This window comes from Protopterus annectens, chromosome 8.part0, assembly GCF_019279795.1.
Source record: "Protopterus annectens isolate FY-2018-M chromosome 8.part0, PAN1.0, whole genome shotgun sequence".
Lineage (NCBI taxonomy): Eukaryota > Metazoa > Chordata > Ceratodontiformes > Protopteridae > Protopterus > Protopterus annectens.
The window spans coordinates 348,205,787-348,228,871 of NC_056741.1; the positions used below are offsets into that span (position 1 = coordinate 348,205,787).

Consider the following 23,085-nt stretch of genomic DNA (forward strand, 5'->3'; position numbering starts at 1 on the left):
GAGTGGACGGGGATCAACAATACAGATGGAACGTTATGGTAAGACATAACTTCTTTATACTAATCCTGTACCTGCTTCAGCTGAACTGAGGCATGGCCATGCTATCTTCCAGCCTACTAATACAATATTAATGCCTTCTAGGCTAACACAAAGGGAATGAAATAAAAAAATGTATTACACAAATTAAGATAAAAAAAATTAGCAAAAGACATATCCCAGACCAGTGAAGGCAAATGAAAAGAAAAAATAACTGCATTAAACACAGAAAGAGCCTTACAATCACTCTAATAAAAATCAAAACTATCTGGAAAAGAACTAAGTGTAAGTATAATCATTACATAAAAAAATAGTAATATAAACACTAAATGAACGGTATTCATGCCAAAAGACTATATTCGAGGGCATACGGTTTTCCACATGTGAAATAAGAGGGTCCAAGATGTAAGGTGGTGAGACATTTCACTGTGGGTACATTTAGTTGGGGATACATGTCTGAAGTAAAATTCAGCTGCAAAGACATATGGCCATCACAAGTTTACTGCAGGCATAGAGATTCACTGCAAGTATAGAGAGACATACAGCATCATGCCCACAGGTTTAATATTCAAGTGCAAATAGTCAAGGAAGTGGTTTGTGTTGTGCTTTTTTCTTTATCGATAATTTGTCAAATATTACATGAAATCAAAAATGAAAATGATATATATACAATTGCAAAACCTATAAACTTTAAAAACATTATATAACTATATACATTGGTGTCTGTTAAGAAGAAAGCCATAAATAAGTTTAAGGTGTAACCTGAAGTATGATATATAAGTTCATATATCTTTGTCCATTTTCTCAATTATTTCTAGTACTTTGATCCAAGAGTTGTATAAAGTTGTAAGTCTGGTAGTTCTGTTCTTCAGAGTAGATATTTCCATTTGTCCATCTGTTCTAACTAAATTTTTAAATTCATTAAATGTAAGAGGAGTCTCACTTTTCCAGTGAATGGTGATGATTTTGTGAGCTGCTGCCATTAAAGTCCATAAGATTTGAAAATCTTTTTTTGGCGCACAGGAGAGTTGAATAAAATCATAGATTTTTGATAATTGATAATTATCCTTAAAAACAGTCTGAAAAAAATAATTAATATTATTCCAATACAAAGTAAGACACTTACATTCATAAAAATGTGTTGCCAGTCTGCTCTTATTTTAGTCTGACATCTCCAACATAGATCTTCACTTGCATACATCTTAGATAATTTATGTGGTGTATAAAACTTCTATTCAAATATCTCCATGTGAATAACTGCAAGTTTATTGATAATGATGACTTCTTGGAAGATTTTAAGATAATCTTTTTTTCCTTTTCGTTAGGAGGGTGATTATTTATATGTGTATAATAATTCCAGTAGGTGTCTATTTGGTATATTTTTGTTGTTTTAATTATTTTGTAAATGTTATATAGATATCCAGCACCTTGATAAGGTTGATTATCAATTATAATAATGTAATCAATAAATTTTGGGACAGTATGTCTAACTGTATCTTGCATTTGTCCAATTCTGTTTATAAGATATTGTCTTAGATTTTGCAAAAGTAGCCATGAGTCATTATTTATATTATATTTTCTGGTTATCTGATCTTTAGTTAATATTTTCTCTTGTTCTACCAGCTGATGCCAGTAGCTTATTGAACCTATCTTGAGCATATTAATTTTCTGAATTTGGTATGTATCAAGGATAGTGGGTGTGAAGGCTATAGGAAAGATCAGAAAGAACCATGAATTAATATTTGGGACTTTGTTTATGAACGATTTAAATGTTGTTAGTGTGATGTTCATATATTTGGATGGCAGTTTATTATTTTTATTTTTGCCTTCTTGATAATCTTTTAAAATCCAAACTAAAGGAAATGGTATTATAGTTAAATGATCTGATCTGTTGTTATGACTAAGTTCAGTATAGACCTGTTCATGTAATTGTTTCCATATAGGTTTGTAGTGAGCATTTAACCATAAGGTTATATTTTTAACAACAGAGGACATAATATATATCTCAATATCAGGTAAATTAATTCCTCCATCTTCCCAGTTTGGTAAATGTTTATCTAAAGCAATTTGGGGGTTGTTTGGGAACCATAAAAAAATGTAATATTAGTTTATTATATCTCTGAGTGATATACTTGGGAGGTGGCAATGAAAAACTTTGTATTAGATATAATACTTTAGGAAATATAATTGATTTAATGAGGTATAATCTGTCTCCCATTGTAAACATATATTTGTTCCAGGTAGATATCGATTGCTCTATTTTATCTAGTGTTTTATTATAATTATATATAAGTGAGTCAGTTAAGTCTTCAAGTAGATCTATGCCTAAATATACTATTTTATTATCCTCTGCTATGTATTTGGAATATTTTTTGTTTATATGTTTCTTTTTAGTATTACATGACATAATTTTTGTTTTGTTTTCATTGAACTGTAAACCTGAAATAGTTTGAAAATGATTTATTTCTTTAAACAAAGCTTGTAAAGATGCATTAGTGTCTGATAGGGTAAGAAGTGTATCGTCTGCAAATAATTGTAATTTAAGAGATAAAGTTTTGTTGATGCAGATGCCTTTAATATTACTATTTGATCTTATCTGATTTGCAAATGGTTCTATAAGTAATGCAAATAATAGTGGTGATAGGGGACAGCCTTATTTAGTTCCTTTTTTGATTGGTATGGGACCAGATCTATATGAACCCAATTTAACATATGCTATGGAGTCTTTATATAGTGACTGAATAAGGGTGATAAAAGATGTAGGAAAATTATACTCTTTTAGGACTAGTGTAAGGAAATTTCAATTAACAGAATCAAATGCTTTATTAATATCTAAGGATATTATATTTAAATCCAAGTTTGCATATTTACTATAATCTATCAATGACAAAATTCTTTTAAGATTATCATATGTATTTCTTCCTTTGATAAATCCTGTCTGGTCATCATGTATTAGCATGGGAAGAAAAGTAGTGAAGATTTTTCTTGATTTTCAAGGCATCGCTCATGGTAATATTTATATTTGCATATATTTATCTGTATTATATGTAAGACATTCCTATGTTATATGTGAGACATATTACATGACACCTGCTAGTAAAACAAACAGCACCAAATGCTTTACTTCTTATAAAAGATTCAATATGACATTCTAGTAGTGTAGAATAATTTACTGTAATAGCATGTACGTGTTTAAACTCTTAACTAACTATAACCATCCAGCACAACTCAATCATCTTCTATATACAGATTATTTTCCTTCTTCTAGTCGAAGAGTTTTAAGATGTGCTTGTTTTGAGATTTACTTCCTTGCCTAATGATATTGCATTTACATATTATTTAAAGGGCATCATAGACAATCACAAAGTGGTTACAGTGAAAATTACAACCTTTATATATTACTTGTATGCATATTTGAGATTGCTGTCTCGTGAATGGAGCAGGAAAAGTAGTGAAGATTTTTCTTATCTTTCAAAGTATCACTCGTGAAAATACTTTTCTACTGCATAGCTACAACACAGTTCAAACATCTTCAATAAACACAACATTATCCCCCCTGCCAGTAAGGAAGCTTTGTATATATACGTTAAAAACACAATAAGAGTCCATGAGGTGTACTGGGATGCTACGACATCATAATCCATACAACCAGACATGTCCGCACACCCAAGCTGTCTTTCTATTTCAGTAAAGCAAATCATTACGTCAGCATTAATGGATTAAGTACTTTAACTATGCAACTCATTTAACATAAATATATCATTTTTCAAAAAATGCATTTGTCCCGCTCCCCTCCCTGCCCCGATCGGAAAACTTAGATTAAACATATTATATGAATGGTGCATTCAAAGATTTTATAACAAATTGCTAGTATAGTTAAATATATGGTGAAATAGTTATATCTGGTTAAACCAGATATCCATTTGCATATATCTTGAACATATTGTTATATACATTTTGTTTGTTGATGACTAAATCAGAGACGTAGAGAAAGAAAAACATTGTTATCAAGTTTCAAATATGTTTGGATAGACCTAAATGATAATGTTAATTTACCCAGTTTATATTTATTCTAGATTTTAAGTGAGATAAAATAAATAGAAATTGTACCTGATATATTACTGTGATTAATGACTGGAAGATTTCTTGTTAGTTTTTCTGACAATGTTTAAAGTTTTGTGGTATATGTAACATATAAGTTATTTGTCCTTTAGTTTTTTTTTTCTTCTGTTCAACAGTCTTCCAGTTGTTTACTTCTGCATTTCTTTTTGGTGTACTATTTGTCCAATCCATAGATTCTTCCTGTGTTAAAATGTTGTTTGTAGTGAGATATTTTATTGCTGAATCCACTGTTTCAAATATTTTTATTCCCACTGGAAGGAATATACGAAGTCTTGCTGGAAACAAAAAATGGGTCTTCAGTTGTTTCTTTTTTTTTTATTATTGGCATGAATTCTTTTCTTTTGAAAACCACTTTTGTAGAGTAATCATTGTCAAATCTAATTAACGCATCATTATATTTAATGGGTGAGTTAGTCCAAGCATTTTTGAGGATGTGTGCCTTGTCTTGTGTGGAGAAAAGTTTAACAATTATTGATCTTGGTTTGTTTTTAATTAAAGATGCATTTCCTGAAGTTGACAATGACCTGTGTGCACGTTCTATTCCAAAAGAAAGGGCTTACCAGTAATTTTAATACATTTGGGATCCATGTAGTAAGAAATTTTATTATATTATCCCCTTCTGCTTTTTCTGGCAGACCATATATTCGGATATTATTTATTCTCATTCTGTTTTCCATGTCATCTATTTTCTCCAGAAGATGTGCATTTTGTTGCAGTAAAAATTCAGTTTGTTCTTCTTGTAGGAGTCTGGAATCAATGTCATTTAAGGACTGTTCAATGACAGAAATGTGACCTTTCTGTTCTGTGAACATTTCCTGAAGTTGTTCAAGTTGCTGAGTACATTTTTCTTTAAAAGTGTCCAATTTATTATCCATCTTATCTATTTTAGTTGTCAACTCCTGAATATTTAAAATAAGTGAATGTAAATCCTTTTTGAATGTTGGGTCCTGAGGTGGATTCCTGAGATGGCTCATTCTAAGTAGCTGATGCTGCTGTTGATTTTCTAGTAATTCATTTCACAGGAATTTTCCAATGAAAGTTGATAAAAATTGTTCTGATGATGTCTCTGGATATTAGAAAGTGGTTAGTAGTGAAAATATATTCTTATTGTTGTTTTTTTCTCCAAATTCCTGTCAGAAATATTATTGAGGAAAGAGAGCTGTGAGAAAGTGCTGTTACCAGGTCGCCATCTTGGCCACGCCATCGTTTGTGTTGTGCTTGGTGTATAGTAAATGCTTATGTAACTACATCATGTAGAAGTGTGTACAGCATGAGGGAAGTCCTGCATATTACTGTAATTACACTTATGTTGCAGTATATGTTTTAGGCATGATCTCTGGACCCTGCAAAAGGGGTAAAGGCCCACACACACATCACTACTAAGTCATTACTAATTGCACCTTGCATTTTCACTGCAAATAACAATCCCACTGAGCATCCTGCTGATGATGCCTGCCATGCTGCCTGCTGTCTTCAGGTGCCTTGGAAGGCATGGACATATAGTAAACTTGGTTATTGAAGTTATGGGCATAATGTTGCATGGTTCTCTGTGACCACAGTAAATTTGCAAAAAAAACGCAGCTGAAATTCTCTTCAACCATGTATGCCCAATCAAATGTACCCACAAGGAAATGTCTCACTGCCTAACAACCTAAACTGAAAATAAAGATCTTAGCTGTCAAAACTACCACCATACAAAGGTACACATATACAGACTTAACCCACATATGTTCAAGCAGGCTTTGTCATATCCATAGTAAAGCTTACAAATTTGAAATATTATAAGAGACAGCCTGAAACAAACCACCATATCCCTGACAAAATATATAAATACTATAAAGTCTGAGGCTGCTTTTATCCTAAGATAATAAAAAGAACCTCAAGTACTGGAAAACAAAATAGCAATGTCCAGCACTTTAGAATTAGCAATGGTCTTGTAATTACTTTTGCTGCATGAAGGAAGTTAAAACGATTAAAAAAAATAAAAATGCTTTGTTATAGCAATCAAACAGAGAGGAAAAATACATTGAGGAGTGTTGAATTAAACAGAACATTATGAATAATATTAATAGCCCCACTGTCTTTAAGATATACCTTCATGTGTACAGACTGCAGCCATCTTTATTGCACATAACACAGAAAAATAGATCCACATGACTTGACTAGGTGTGATACCACCATTAAGATTTTGGTGACCTACAACTCATGGCAGTATGAAAGAGGACAAATCATATTGCATGGAGAAGTGAAAGCTTCCAACTGCATAACATAAATTATTATTTTATATGCTGCCCAGACTGATATAATATAACTGATTAAATAATAATAATGTTAGGCAACTACTGCCAAATGAAGACATAAAGTTGACTAACTGGTACTACGTGGTGTACTTTCCACCATGAAATTCCCTCTTGAAGGCAGCTGCTTTGACAGTTTCACACACAGAATAGACATACAATGATGATTCATTTATTCTTTGCCTAAAGAAAGGAAATGTTTCAAGACTTCTCCATCAGCATGTGGTATTTCCAGTCAAAAAGAAACCTGGAGATCCTCAGTCTCCAGGATAGTTGAAGAATGACACTATTCAGTGCTTGACTAGGTATGAGTAGCCTGCATTATCTGACTCCCAAAAAGTCTTTGAACCTTTGAGTAAAACTACACTGAAAAATGAAGTCGAAACTAAACAAAATCACAATTTCCTGACCATGCACTGCTGCATTACAAGTTCATACTTCTCATTTCCTCTAAAGTTAAGCAATGAAGTCTGGCTATCTAAAAATGCATGTATTTTTGCATTTACACACACTGTGTTGCCATAGATGAGAAAGAGTTGAGGTCTTCTGAGTGTAGGTAGAAAGCCATATTATAAGCTGTATTGCTTTTTAAGAGCCAAACTACATCCATGTACAAACATTATGTTGGATCCTCCTATCTGCTCTTCTAATAAGCCAGTCCAAAGGAATATTAACTTCTTAACAAATACCGTAGGGTTGAATACTGCTTCTTGGGATCCTCCACTATCTTGATATTTATATGGCATGCTTGGGCCTCCAGATCAGCCTTCTGAGTCTGCAGTCACTATAATTTAACTTGGTTATTCACCACGTATACTCTGGGCCCTTTGTTGTATTTTTAAAGTTCTAATAAAGCATCAAAATACTTATCACAATGCCTTCTCCATGTCTCTGACCCATTACTCTGAATGGCTGTTCAGTTTATGAAGTATCTGTATAGTAAACTTCCTACCTTCCAAGGATAACATAATCACTCCACTAAAAGTCCTTTTAGCATTATGTGCCGATGGTACCTCAGCCAGTATCACTATCATTCAGTGTGCAAACATTGATAATCCAAATACTAGCAGTTTGACTTTCTGCTTTCTATTTGAAAAAGAAGCAAAGTCCAATAATTATGAAGTCTACCCAACATAACTTAAACTTCCTTCCTGCAAGTATCTCAGTCACGCACAGCATTGTTTTAGGTTTATACTGAACTTTTCCTTGGAAAAAGTCTACCATTTAGCTTCATACCAACAGCTCACCATCACTGAAAACTCAGCTCACCATCACTAAAAACTCACTACAGGTGCATTATTAGATCCATTTCCCTAGATGTGTCCACCACTGTAAGGCAATATCACCACACAAGCAGTTTCAGATGTGCACGCTGAATCAGAATACACCATAAAAATGGTACTCCACAGCTACAGTGGACATGTGAAACACATGCATAAATACTTTCTATATAAAAAAAAACCTGAAAATAGGCCACGGGCCTAGTGAGAGTAGTCCAGTTAATAAGATTAAATAAGTAAACACAATCTACAGCTGAACTCTACCTACTATGGCATTAGGGTTACAAGGTTGACCAGGCAGCCCACAATAGCACAGTGCATTTGCTCCACAATCCTAATAACAGGGCACATCTGGAGATACATGGAATACATCATGTGACATGAACTCAATACACCAGGCAAATTTCCATTTGTAATGCATGAGAGAATTTTCTGTTTTCCTGTAGGGCTGGCTGTCCCCACAAACAAAAGAGGTTAGAAACATCTGTAGACATGTTGCAATACAATCAAAAAGGGGGTGCAGACATTGAGTACCACATATTACACATCTAATGCTATAGACAATACAGTTAGTGTAATAAGGACTTTGCCTCCAGTACCCATGGTACAAGGTTTGATCCTGACCTCTGACTCATTGCCTATACAGAGATTGCATCTCTCCATTTGTCTCTGTGGGATTTCTCCCATCTTCCAAAAACAACCTCACACTCACCCAATAATGGAAGTGTAGAAAGCAGTACAGACTTTAGGTGCCTATAAGAGATAAGAGTTGTAATATATACCAGCCACAATACTGTAGATCAGTATCCTTAAGACAGGAGAATACAGATCACAGACTGTGTCAGGGCTAGCTACTCAATGGTGTACAAATTGGCTCTAGGTGTTTCGGTCGTGTTGACTAATGTCACCAAAATGGCCATGGGTTGTATTTGCCAGTATATGCCTGACATAAGGCCCAGCAACCCTGAGTCAATAAGCTATTGTCTGGCTGGTGTCCAGTTGTCCAGATTAGGTTACTGGGATAGATCTGTTGAGTGAAAGCTGGATGTAAAACCAATGAACTCAATGTAGGTTCACTGACAGGATGCAGCTTGGAAGTAGATGACATGATGGTGCCATTACCTCTAACAATGAGACAAATTTGGCTTGGGATCCAGACTCTACTACTCAGGAGGAAAACAGTCTAAAAATGGGGTGGGAATTGTGGTGAGAGAGAGGCTTCAAGACAGTGAAGGATGTCATCAGATTTAGTGATAGACTCATGGAAATCAAACTGATGTAATGATATGGCAAGATTCATACTTTCACCATAAGCCCCAAAGTAAGGTTGTGATAGTGATAAAAAGAGTGTACTAGAACCAGGAGAACTGCAAAGTCATTCCCAGTGAGACAGCCAGCCCACAGCATAAACTGCAATCAGCTGCAAGCAGTGGTCAGAAAAGGCTTTAAAGTCGATAGAGACTAGGCTGAAGATCTCAAAGTTAACTGGAGAAAAAGCACAGTCGTTTAAGGAATTAGCTAGGGCTCTAGCACTTCAAGAAGAGGAAATAGGTGGAATTGAAGAGGAATGGCAGCATCTCAAAAAAGCATGTGTCAGGATTACAGAACAGATATGTGGCTGACCCAGGTATGGAAATCAGGTATGGAAGGAAAGCTGGTGGTGCAATGCAGAAGTCCAGAAAGTCATGAAAAGAAAGGTGTGCAGGAAAAAGTGGGGGATGGAAAAGGTGGACCAGATTAGGAAGAAATACTGGTCGCCTAACAAAGAGGCTAAGAGAGGAGTTGCAATAGCAAAGAACAAGGCATAAGAGGCACTCTACCAGATGCTGGAAAGTTACTCAGTAGGTGACACAAAGAAACTATATCAAGTTGCATGGCAAATACAGAAAGATAAAGAAGATATTCAGATATCCTTCATAAGGGATGCCAGAAACAACCTGCTCACCAGCTCACAAGGCATCAAAGGCAGATGGAAGGAGTACTTTCAGCAGCTTCTGAATGAAGAAACATACTCAGAAGCTGTACTGCCCCAGACACAGTCTACAATGAATGAAGAGGAAGAACCCACCCAAGTAGAAGTTGTTCCCTCAGAGGCTGTACTGCCCCAGACACAGTCTACAATGTAAGAAGAAGAAGAGCCCACCTGAGAAGAAGTTGTTCCCTCAGAGGCTGTACTGCCCCAGACACAGTCTACAATGAATGAAGAGGAAGAACCCACCCAAGTAGAAGTTGTTCCCTCAGAGGCTGTACTGCCCCAGACACAGTCTACAATGAATGAAGAGGAAGAACCCACCCAAGTAGAAGTTGTTCCCTCAGAGGCTGTACTGCCCCAGACACAGTCTACAATGTAAGAAGAAGAAGAGCCCACCTGAGAAGAAGTTGTTCCCTCAGAGGCTGTACTGCCCCAGACACAGTCTACAATGAATGAAGAGGAAGAACCCACCCAAGTAGAAGTTGTTCCCTCAGAGGCTGTACTGCCCCAGACACAGTCTACAATGAATGAAGAGGAAGAACCCACCCAAGTAGAAGTTGTTCCCTCAGAGGCTGTACTGCCCCAGACACAGTCTACAATGTAAGAAGAAGAAGAGCCCACCTGAGAAGAAGTTGTTCAGCTCTAAGCCCACTGCTGTTCATACGGGTGATAGACAACATTAGCAAACAGATTAGAGGGGATAGATCAACAAAGTTGCTACATGCAGACAATCTGGCACTACAGGCAGACTCTAAGCAAGAACTTCACCACAGGACAGAGGAGTGGAATGCAAAACTGAAGGCACATGGGTTGAAACTGTGAGCGGATAGGATGGTTATAATGGCAGCAAGTGGAGGAAATCAGAAGAAGCTGAGAATTGAAATAGAAAGGAAAGTGATGGAGCAGGTTAACAGCTTCAAGTATCTGCTGGAGGTGATTGAGGAGCAGGGGAGTCTGAATGAGGAGGTCAAAGTTGGAATCACAGGAGCTTCAGCCAAATGGCACAGAGTAATGTATGACAGAAGAATTCCAAAAAAAAACCCCTCAAAAGTAAGGTGTACAAAAGGGTGATGTAACCAATACTACTGTATGGCAAAGAAGCCTAGGCAGTAAAGGCAGAGCAGATGATGAACCTAAAAGTCATGGAGATGAAGAGCCTGAGATGAGTGGTGAGGTGCACACTGTGGGAAAGATGAAGACATGAATACGTCAGAGCATAAGCCAAAGCTACTTCAATTGCAAACAAGGTAGAAAAGAACAAATTACGGTGGTTTGGGCACATGTCCAAAAAAGCAGAAGACAATATAGTGAAGAAGATTTGGGACAGACAGGAAGAAGGCAGGAAACAAGGGCTTCTAGTAAAGAGGCAGACGGATTGTGTGAGAGAAGACCTGTGATAGACGAGTGTTTTAAGTAGAAGAGTGGCACTGAATTGAGAGAGACGGTGACAGTTGCACAGCACCCCAACCCCACCCCCATGTAGAAAATTATCAAAAAGGGGGTTGATGATGATGATGATGATGATGATGATGATATTACACATCTCTGTCACTGGCCAGCTGTAACTCCAATATCAGTTATACCACTATGTCATTTCTGGCTGGTATTCATATCCTGAAAAATCAGAAATGTGTCTGTGCCTACAGGTAATGTAGGAAGCCTTGTGCCATCTTTCACAGGAAAAGATGCTTCTGCTTGCTGACCAAGGCCCCTGCCACTCCCAAAGTGACACTTTTCTAGGCAGAATCCAACTATTGGACATCTTGACATAGCAGATAAAGGCAGAGTTACAGAAATTCTAAATTAAATTAAATCAAATCAAGGTTGCTGGTCTTGATTTGAGAAGGCTAAATACAAATTACCTGATCTTGAGGCCCTACTACAACTTTAATGCACCCATGTTTGTGTCATAACTAAGACTCAGTTTAATTGTAAAGTAAGTATAAAATTATAACTGTAAAATGATAATCCAGGTTCATAAAAGTGGCTAGGATGGGGTGAAGGCGGGTAGAAGCCCTAGGCACAAGATGAGGGGACACAATCGGGAGGTAGTCCACTACCAGCATTCAGAAATGAATGGTGCTTGTGCATTAGACATCAGGGCTAAAATGTTTCAATGCAACAGTTTAGTGTAAAGAAATTTTTTGGTTACTTGTTTGTTTTTTTATCTTTGATCCCTCCAGCTCTCAAGGAATGCAGGAAGAAACATCTGCTGTACCTAGCCAGTATGGCACATAGAAAAATAAATATATGGCTTGCTGTCTTCCTCCTGCTAAAGTGAGACAGGATTTTGTGTTTTCTCTTCAACTCATAGAGTCAAGTGACACTAGAATGATAAACTACACAATGTGCTAGGTAAGCTACCTGCAACTCTGCCCAGATAGAAAAATCCACTTGAATCTATTGAGATATTCTTGCTAGTCTGTTTTTTCATTTATTTTGCTGAATTGCTGGTCCATATTCTAATCCCAGATGTATTCCTCTTTGTCTATGTACTCCATCTTGCTCTGACTCTTTTATATAAGATCTTTTCCCATTTTTCATACGTCAATAGTTTTTGTACAGAGGCTGCTTTTGCATATTTCTCAAAACTAATTGTCATTTGATTACTATATGAAAAGTTCTGATAATCTGCACTTGTTCTCCAGTGAGATCTCTCTTGAAGTCCTTAAGTGGTACGTAAACATATATAAGCAAATGGCATAAAGGAAAGTAATAATTACCCAATGACTTAGGAGTAACATTCCAGACAAAAGTTTTTCCTTGCTCTGCAGCTATACAGCTTGTATATTCACATTTATCACAGGGTGTTGCAAGAAAATCATCAGATTCAAACAACTCAATGTGGATCTGCAGAGGAAGACATCAAATGCTGTGTTACAATGTATCTAATATGTGCTGTCAGTTTCAAAAACAACAAACACTATTCATTAAAACAGCAAAATTTCATAGATATGTTCTGATTCCTTCTCTTTTCACGAAAATCCTACCTGTTGCACTGAAAACACAGAGTGTGAGACAAGTCAAGTATGAGCAAGCCAAATTATCAAAAGGGTCATTAGTTCACTTTATGCAATTCAGCTTCACACACACACGCTTAGTCAAAAACACACAATGAACCTGAAAATGGTACATTTGTATCAGTGTCCTACACCAGATAACAAATAAATACAAAACGAAAAAAATGCTCACAGTGCTGTGACTGCTCATCAAGCCATAATAAGAACCTAATCAAAGAAGAGTAATTGTGGTGAAACATATTAAGAATTTTTTTTGTAATCCTGAGTGAGGACATTACCAGCTGGGATTGATCACTGCAGCTTTGTGATTCCCCCTAAACTACTACTCATATCCAAAACAGGTTATTCATGGCCAGAGGTGGTTCCTTAAACTTAAACCATCTCCATTTCAGGCCAAGAGATGGTGCATCTACATGCACCTCCCCCCAACACGAATGCCTTAGTTTGGCTTTTGCCTACTACCCTGATCTTCATAAAAACAAAAAACTGCCTTTTCCCCCAAGATGTTGCAACTTGGAATTAATTTAATTAAATTGGAAGTGCAGGTGGTTATCAAGTTCCAACACCAACTTATTCGGAAAGATGGTTCCTTAAAGGCCTTCATGAATAATTAATAATTATATTCAGCACACTCTGCCAAGCCGTAGGGCAGCCTAGTAAAGCTGCACCATGCTGAATGAGCCTTGTTGTTGGTGGCATTCCTTAGGCTGCTGAGTTGATGGATGCTCAGGGTATTGATTTGTGTTACACAATTAACTAACACAATGAGAAATCTCAGTATTTGATGCAACTGCACAGGACAGCTTCAACACTATACAGTGAATTAAAGTGCAACTGGGACTGTTGTGCCTTTCAACATGGGATAAAAAGCTAAGCTTTATAACTGCCTGCTCTATGACAAAATATTATAGAAGGTGCTTTCTGAAGTGAGCAAATACTTTTTCAAAATCACTGAGTTTAATCTGGTGAACTAAAAACTATATTGACTTAACCCCAGTTTTATGAACTGCAGTCTGGCCTGCCACCTTAAGCACTGCTACAACCCCATTTTGTGGGCTAAATGAAAAGTTTTTCAGAATCTGTCTTGGGATTTCAGTGCCGAACCGAGATCAAACTACATTATTTCTTCACATAGGGTAATGATTCTGAAAATCATGGATTTAGAGAAACAATCCAGAATGCATAATAGCATTAGGACATAAGAGATAGTTACAACTAAATAATGGAAATATGATTTAGAAACCATTTATATGAATGTACTGTGGACTGATGTGACTAAGAATTAATTCTGAATCATATGTTGCAGAAGGTTACATATTACATTATCAAGGTTTCAGTACTTTGAATACCATATGGCCAACACCATATGATCGAAGTACTAAAACTTCGAAAACGTAATAAAAAAACAAAACAAAACAAGCAAATGTAACTGCTGTGAGCAGGGGGGCAAGCCCCCCTGCACCCCCACATCCCCTTACTTAAATATACAAACTCTGAGATCGCACTTTAACGGAGTTAAGCACAGGAAAGGGAAAGTTTCCCTTTCCTACGCTGTATTGCGATCTCTGAGTTGGTATATTTAAGTAGTGGGGGGTGTGGGGGGTGCACCCTTTACTTTTTCTTTTTTTTATCATTTTTTTACAAACATTTGAATATTTAATCATTCAATCATTAAAGGTCGACCTTTAGTGATTCGAACGATTGAATATTCAATGTTCCAATAGGAACCTGTTGCAGAACACAGTGTGCTGCATGCAGTGTGAAGTATGTAGTGTGCAGCATGTAATGTTTGGCATGTATTATGTAGTGTGCAGCATGTACTATGTAGTGCATACTGTGTTAGATGTAGTGTGCAGTATATAGTGTATGTCACACAGTAAATGGGTCTATGTCAGATGATCAGCTTTTTGGAAACTCAAAAAAAAAATATCAAAGAGATCATATGATCGAGTTTCTAAAAACTTGCACATCAAAACATAAACACACACACACACACACACACACACACACACACACACACACACACACACACACACACAAATCCACCTTTTTTACATTTTGCAGAGGGGTAAGCCCCCCTGTATCCTCCATACCCCTACAAATTATATATACTAACTCTGAAATTGCATTACAGTGAGGAAAAGTGTAAATTTCCTGATCATCGCTGTACCGCAATCTCCATTCAAAAGCTTCAAGTTTTCAAAAATTTGATCATATAGTCTCAACCATAAGGTGTATGAGATTCTGAAAACTCGATCAGCTGATAGTGACCCCAGTAAGTAGTATGCAGTGTGCTGCATGTAGTGTATAGTATATAGTGTGCAACATGTGATGTGCAGTAGATAGCATGTAATGTGTAATGTGCTTCATGCATCATGTAGAATGTTGTATGTAGTGTGCTGCACGTAGTGTGTAGTATATAATCTGCTACATGCTGTGTGCTGTTTGTAGTGTGCAGCATGTAGTGTGTGGAATGCACTGTGCAGCATATAGTGTGTACCATGTAGTGTGATGCATGCAGTATGTAGTGTACAGTATGTAGTGATTAGCATGTAGTGTAGAGAATGTAGCAAGTAGTACATCATTGTGGAGTGTGTAGTATGTTGTACACTGAATGTAGTCTGTGTAGTATGTAATGTGCTGCATGTAGTGTGTAGCATGCAGTATGCAGCATGCAATGTATATAGTATGTAGTGTGCTGCAAGTAGTATGTAGTGTGCAGTATGTACTATGTGTAGTATTAGTGGGCAGCATGTAAGTGTATAGTAAGCAATGTTCTGCATGTAGAGTGTACTACGTAATGTTCAGCATTTATTGTGCAGCATGCAATGCATAATACGTAGTGTGTGGTATGAAGCATGCATCACATAGTATGATTATACATAGAATATGATATGCACCAAGCTGACATGTATTTCATTAGGTCATGTCACACACTGTGACATTGTATACAGCCATAGTTCTTCAATACTCTGCGTACTCTGCACACATAATAGAACTAGTCTCTAAAAATGAAAACAGTGTATGCACTCACACTGTGGCATGCACTGAGTTATCTTGTAAAGATACATGCACAGCTGGCTACTCAGATCCATATTTATTGTGATAATACACTGTACATGGCTCCAGTTTGTCCTGTAAACATGCTATAAACAAGCAGTCTACCGCAGATGTATGCCTTATACTCAGATTCAGTCTGAGTGTCATATGAACATGGGGCTAAAAACACAATGTTCCTTCAAAGGATATGCACATGAGGCCTACCTCATATGTATGCATTATACCCAATTTCAGGGCTGAGTAGCATATTTCAGACATGGAAGTAAGAAATACAACATTTCTTTCCAAGATATGAGGTTGAGGTTTGAATGAATAAATGACGTCAAGCGTTACTTGTGTTGGCTTTAAAATACTAATCCTCCTGCAAAATGTTATTATGATCACCCTGTGATACTAATCATGGAAGGGATAATCATCTGTGGAATTGAGCTGTCATACTGCCCCATAAAATTGCTTGTGTGAAGAACACATTTTCAGTTCTTATTTGCAATGGTGATGGACAGGTTGACAGACGAGATCAGACAGGAGTCCCCGTGGACTATGATGTTTGCAGATGACATTGTGATCTGTAGTGAGAGTAGGGAACAGGTGGAGGAGACCCTGGAGAGATGGAGATATGCCCTAGAGAGGAGGGATGAATGTCAGCAGGACTAAGACAGAATATATGTGTGTGAATGAGAGGGAGGATAGAGGAATTGTGAGGATGCAAGGAGTAGAGGTGGCGAAGGTGGATGAGTTTAAATACTTGGGATCAATAGTTAAGAGTAATGGTGAGTGTGGAAGAGAGGTGAAGAAGAGAGTACAGGCAGGATGGAGTGGGTGGAGAAGAATGTCAGGAGTGATTTGTGACAGACAAGTACCAGTAAGAGTAAAAGGGAAGGTCTACAAGAGGGTAGTGAGACTAGCTATGTTATATGGGTTGGAGACAGTGGCATTGACAAAAAGGCAGGAGTTAGAGTTGGATGTGGCAGAGTTAAAGATGTTAAGATTTGCACTGGGTGTGACGAGGGTGGACAGGATTAGGAATAAGTATATTAGAGGGTCAGCCCAGGTTGGAAGGTCTGGAGACACAGCAAGAGAGGCAAGATTACATTGGTTGGGACGTGCTGAGGAGGGATGCTGAGTATATTGGGAAAAAGATGCTAAGGATGAAGCTACCAGGTAACAGGAAAAGAGGAAGGCCTAAGATAAGGTTTATGGATGTAGTGAAAGAGGACATGCAGGTGGTTGGTGTGACAGAGCAAGATGCAGAGGACAGGAAGAAATGGAAACAGATGATCTGCTGTGGTGACCCCTAATGGGAACAGCTGGAAGAAGATGATGATCTGATAGAAATTACTACTTTTACATAAAATAGATTCTAAGATTGCCTAAATATGAGGACTGATCATGTAAAAACAGTGTATAACATTTCAGTAGCATGGTGAATGACTTGTTATCTGAAATTTATTTTTTTCAGACTGGCATCATTGGTACAGACCTTGAAAAACACAATCAATACTTCTTTCTGTGACTAATCAAAGTGCCATTGCTAACAAAGAAAATACCACCACCATTGGTAAAAAAGCTGGCTTTGTCAAAAGCAGCATACAATTACTTGGAGGACAGACATCTGGGGTAAATGCATCAGCAACGCAATTAATTATAAGATCAGTATTCAAACTGAAAATGATCATAATGTGAAGAAAGACAGAAAAATGACCCCTCTCTATCACCAAATAGGGAGAGAATGATGTTTCGTAGGTGGAACCAACATCAGCTTCAGATAACTGTTATAAAGGATGTTCAGCACATCCTAATAACTTGATAAATCCTTCAGGGTTTTGTCACTGGTTTCAGTGGTTGGGGCAATTGTGCTGTTTAGAATGGCAGTTTGATACAGTATACAAAACAGCTTCCCAGTCCACTGAACTAATAACATGATTGGTGCCTTATCTGTATGTTTTAGTTTTAAAGTTACAGAACTGTAAAATTACAGCTGATTACAGTTTAATTTTAATAGAAAAGAGGGATAAGATGAAAGCTATGTACTTACTTAGATTAAAGAAACTCCAGCTCTATTCAGTAGCATACCGCCTGCTCAGAGGTGATTTGTGCCTAACATACAGGGCCATGTCCAACCAGGAATTGATGGACATGCTCCATCTCAAAAAATCCAAATCCACCAGAACCACACGAGCTAAAGATTTCAACCTCTGCACAAATATGAATAGGACATGCTGGAGGGATAGATTCATAACACAGAGGTTACCCATACTCTGGAACAAAATCCCAGTTCATGTGAGACAGAGCCCTTCATTGGCACTGTTCAAGAAAAATCTCGATGCATGGATGGGAGATCGCAAGTTTACCCCGGGAGTCACCTCAGTGTCACTACTAGACAGAGGTATAGTTTACTAAATAATGGGGTCCCACATGTGTCACTACTAGAGAGGCGCAACTATATAGTATGGGGTGGCGTAAAGCCACATCACTGTTGGCTAGGCTTATAAATGCCCCCGGGCAGATAGCCTAGTACACTACTATGAAACTATGAAACTATGAAACTATGAAACTATGAAACTACTAGAACACTATGGTCGGTATTCATAGTTGTTGTGCAAATACGGTATGGGTATGTGTGATATTTGCAAGTGAGCATAGCTAATGCACGATTCATAGAGGCCAATTACACTAATGCACAATCCCTGTAAGCAAATTAAGTATAATGAGATGTAAATGAGAAACTGTATAAAACAGAATAAGTGTTCTTGCGATTCATAGTCCAATATCCACGCTGGACATACATCCATTATTAAAAGAGGTGCTTCTTCTCTGATATCTGCTTTGCAATTCTCAAACTTCCCTCCAGTAATCACTTCTGTAGTTTGCCCTACAAGCAGTAATATGACAGCAAATATATTATTTTCCCCAATGATCCCTTCAGTGGTCTGAAAAGGTAGCACAACAAATGAATTATTTTCCAGAGTGATCACTTCAGTAGTTTGACCATATTTGCACAATCATTTGTCTCCAGTGATTCCTTTAATAGTTCAAACATGTATAGACAATCATTTAATAACACCAATGGCCCCAGTGATCCCTTCAATAGTTTGACCATGTATGCGCAAGCACTTAATAACACCAATGTCCTCAGCAATCACTTCAGTAGTCTGACCACGTATGCACAAGCTATTAATAACACCAATGTCTCCATCAATCCCTTCAGTAGCTTGACCATATATGCATAAGCATTAAAATGACACAAAATAAATTATTTCCCCAGCGATCACTTCAGTAGTTTGACCATGTATGCACAACCACCTAATAACAATGTCCCCAAAAATCACTTCAGTAGTCTGACCATGTATGCACTTAATAACACCAGTATGCCCAGTGATCCTTCATTAATCAGGCCATATACACATAAGCACTCAATAACACAAATGTACCCAGCGATCCTTTCAGTAATTTGACCGTGCATGCACAAGCACTAAAATGACGCAATTACTTCAGTAGTTTGATAACATATGCACAAACAGTTAATAACACCTATGTCCTAAGCAATCATTTCAGTATTATCACAATTTATGCACAAGTATTTAATAACACCAATGTCCCCAGCAATCCCTTCAGCAGTTTGACCATGTATGCACAATCACTAAAATAATAAAAAACTATTTATTTTCCCCAGCTTTCATTGAAGTAGCTTGAACATGTATACACAAGCATTTAACAACAGCAATTTCCCCAGCACTCCCTTCAGTAGATTAACCATCTATGCAGAAGCATTAATAACACTAATGTTCCAAGTGACCTCTTCAGTAGTTTGACCGTGTTTGCACAAGCACTTAATAACACTGTCAACAGCAATTCTTTCAGTAGTTTGACCATGTATGCCCAAGCACTTAATAACACCAATGTCCCCAATGATACCTTCTGTAGTTTGACCATGTATGCAGAAACACAAAAATGACAACAAATAAATTATTTTCCCAAGCAATCACTTGAGTAGTTTGCTCATGTATGCACAAGTGCCTAATAACACCAATGTCCCCCAGCAACCCCTTCAGTAGTTTGACTATATATGCACAAGCACTTAATAACACCAATGTCCCCAGCAACCTTTTCAGTACTCTGACCATGTATACACATGCACCTAATAATGCCTACATCTCCAGCAATCATTTCAGTAGTCTGACCATGTATGCACAAGCACTTAATAACACCAATGTCCTAAGTGATCATTTCAGCAGTCTGACCATGTATGCACAAGCACATAATAACACCAATGCCCCCAGCAATCCCTTCAGTAGATCGGCAATGTGTGCACAAGCACAAAAATGACAAAAAATAAATTATTTTCCCCACCACTTCAGTAGTTTGACTATGTATGCACAAGTACTTAATAACACCAATGTCCTCAGCAATCTCTTCAGTAGTCTGACCATGTATGCACAAGCATGTAATAGCACCAGTGTACCCTGAGATCCCTTCAGTAGTTTGTCCATGTATATAAAAGCACTTCACTGACACCAAAATGAATAATTTATCCCAGCAATCTCTTCAGTAGTTTATCTATGTATGCACAAGCACTTCACTGACACCAAAAATTAATAATTTCCCCTGATAATCCCTACAGCAGTTTGTCTGTGTATACTCAAGCAGTTCACTGATACCAAAATGAATCCTTTGCTATGATGATCCCTTCAATAATGTAACCATGTATGTGCAGGTACTTCCCTGACACCAAAATTAACTTCCCCCGTAGATTCATTCAACTCTTTGTCCATGTATGCACTAGTACTCAAATGGCACCAAAATTAATAATTTCCCCAACAATCCTTTCAGCAGTTTTTCCAAGTATGCACAAGTGCTACTGACAGCAAAATGAGTCATTTCCACAACAATCCCTTTAGTAGTTTGATCACATATACACAAACACTACAATGACACTAAAATTAGTCATTTCCCTCCAAAATTCCTTCATTGGTTTGTCTATATATGCACAAGCATTCATATGTTACCAAAATGAATTATTCCTCCAATGATCCCTTCAACAGTTTGCCCATATATGCACATGCACTTTACTGACATCAAAAGGAATTTTTCCCCCCAACAATCCTTTCAGTAGTTTGTCTATGCATGCTTAAGTGCTTCACTGGTTCCAAAATAAATAATTTCTCCCATCAATCCATTCAGGAGTTTGTCTATGTGTGCACAAGCACTCAAATGGCACCACAATGAATCATCACCCTAGCAATCCCTTCAGCAGTTTTTCCAAGTATGCACAAGCACTTCAGTGACAACAAACTGAATAATATTTACCCAACAATCCTTTCAGTAGTTTAACCATGTAAAAATAACTACTAAAATACAATAAAACAAACACTTCTTGAAGTGCAATCAATAATTGTATTTCCTTTTAGCATGTATGGTAGTAAATATTGATTTTGCCCCTTCTAGTCAGCTAATTAATTTCCCACCTAACTTACCTATTCCCCAGGTAAATTGGTGCTTACTTGTATACATTCAGGGTTCTTTTACCCATTTTGTATGCAAATAAGGCCCTTTTATGTTTATCTGTATGAAGTGTAGTAATACACAAATATGTAATACCCCTTACCCTAGTAATAGCTCTCCCCTAACGCTTATGACTTAAACATATTACAATTTTGTTAGGGAGGCATGTTTACTAAAATACTTCCGTATTTCTGTAGTCAACCTGAATGATCTTATTTGCATTAGGATAGAGCACTGCTCTTTATGGATTACTGCTACAGACTTCCAGAGGGCAGGACTGTGAATACTGCCCTGAGTTTGGATAGGCAGGTCCATTATTTTCAATAGCTTTTAGGCATTAGGCATTTTGCAAAGTTAAACTTTCCCATACTGCAAAACCTTCTCATTTTATCCATAATGCTCTGTGAGTATACCTTCCTCTCCAGATCTCAGTTCTGCTTTGGAAATGTGAATCATGAAGCAACAATAACTGCCTGTAAAGCACGTCATAAAGAGGGATGGGGAAAAGTTGATGGGTATGTTGACCAGGATGGTGCTGCACATCCAGCTGTATCATTATAATAAGTACGTAAGTTTTATATTTGCTCTGAGGAGGTCCATCCTTATCAACATCAGGGACAGTCCCAACCTTCTCCTCCAGGGTGATTATCCTCCTAGCTACATAACTCTGATTATCATGGCCTGAAATGAAAACTTGTCTAAGAATCACATCCAGCTTACAAATGTCTTGCAGGCATCATAGACTGCACTTCAGACAGAGGTCTGAGAGGTGACCACTAACTTAGCTGAGTGTTTCATTTCTATAACTGCCTTAGCTGAGTTTTTAATTTTCTGAGAGGATAAAGTTTTAATATATGTCTCTTTAAAAAATTTAACACAGTCAGTCAACCAGTAAAATAATGTATATTTAGAAAGCTTGCATTCAAGTTTTTACTAGAGAAAGAAAGAAATAACTGTGACTCTTCCCTGAAAGATTTGATTCTGTCCATGTAAAATATGTGAAATGTAATAAAACCCAGTTAACTTCACTGAATATGCAGAAATGTATACCACCACACGATGCCAGCATATAAACAGCTGTACAGATGGAACTGTATCCCATTGGAAGAAGAGCAAGCCAAACCACAGAAACAAACCCACATGGTGGAACCATAATATCAATAAGCTTTATAATAAAAGGATAAGAACTTTTACCAAAAGTAAGAAGAAAAATTCCAAAAGTATTACAGCCCTTGTCACTGAAATAAACAAACAAGTCCGGAGCTTAATACAATTCACCAAAGCCATGTTTGATGGTAAAATAGCTACCCAAGCCATAGGCAATCACAAGGCATTTTTTACTTATGTTTGTAATGTCAAAAAAAAATGCAACAATGTGATGAGCTGATTGTGAATAATGTTGCCTACACTAAAGCTGAAGATATAAGCAAACCTACTAGTTAGCTCTATCTTCACCCTTCTTTCCCCTCAATCAGTCCCTCAAGATATTTCAGAAACTGGCTCACCTCTAGCTTTCACACAACACCAAATCCTAGAAATGCTATCAAAAGCAAAATGCACTGCATCAATGGGTCATGACAATATCCCTGGATGCATCTTAAGCAGGATGAAACACAATTTAGCCACACCCCTAACAATGCACTTCAGTCTCAGCCTCCACGCAAGTTTTGTATCACGTGAATAGAGAAAAGCTAGAGTCATTCCCCTACATAAGGGAGGGGGACCTTCCACAGACCCAGGGAATTACAGACCCATAAGTCTGACCAGCATGTCTCTCAATCCCTTAGCAGAAGAAA

General features: G+C 37.3%; 1 protein-coding gene across 1 annotated transcript in view; it reads right to left on the minus strand.

Annotated features, from left to right (window-relative positions):
* Positions 1–23,085, minus strand: part of LOC122808802 (alpha-2-macroglobulin-like) — a 476,844-nt gene that overhangs the window by 384,321 nt on the left and 69,438 nt on the right. Inside the window, exon 3 of the mRNA XM_044079853.1 lies at positions 12,431–12,557. Coding sequence (XP_043935788.1) covers positions 12,431–12,557 — 127 coding nt within the window. The remainder of the gene's footprint in view (positions 1–12,430; positions 12,558–23,085) is intronic.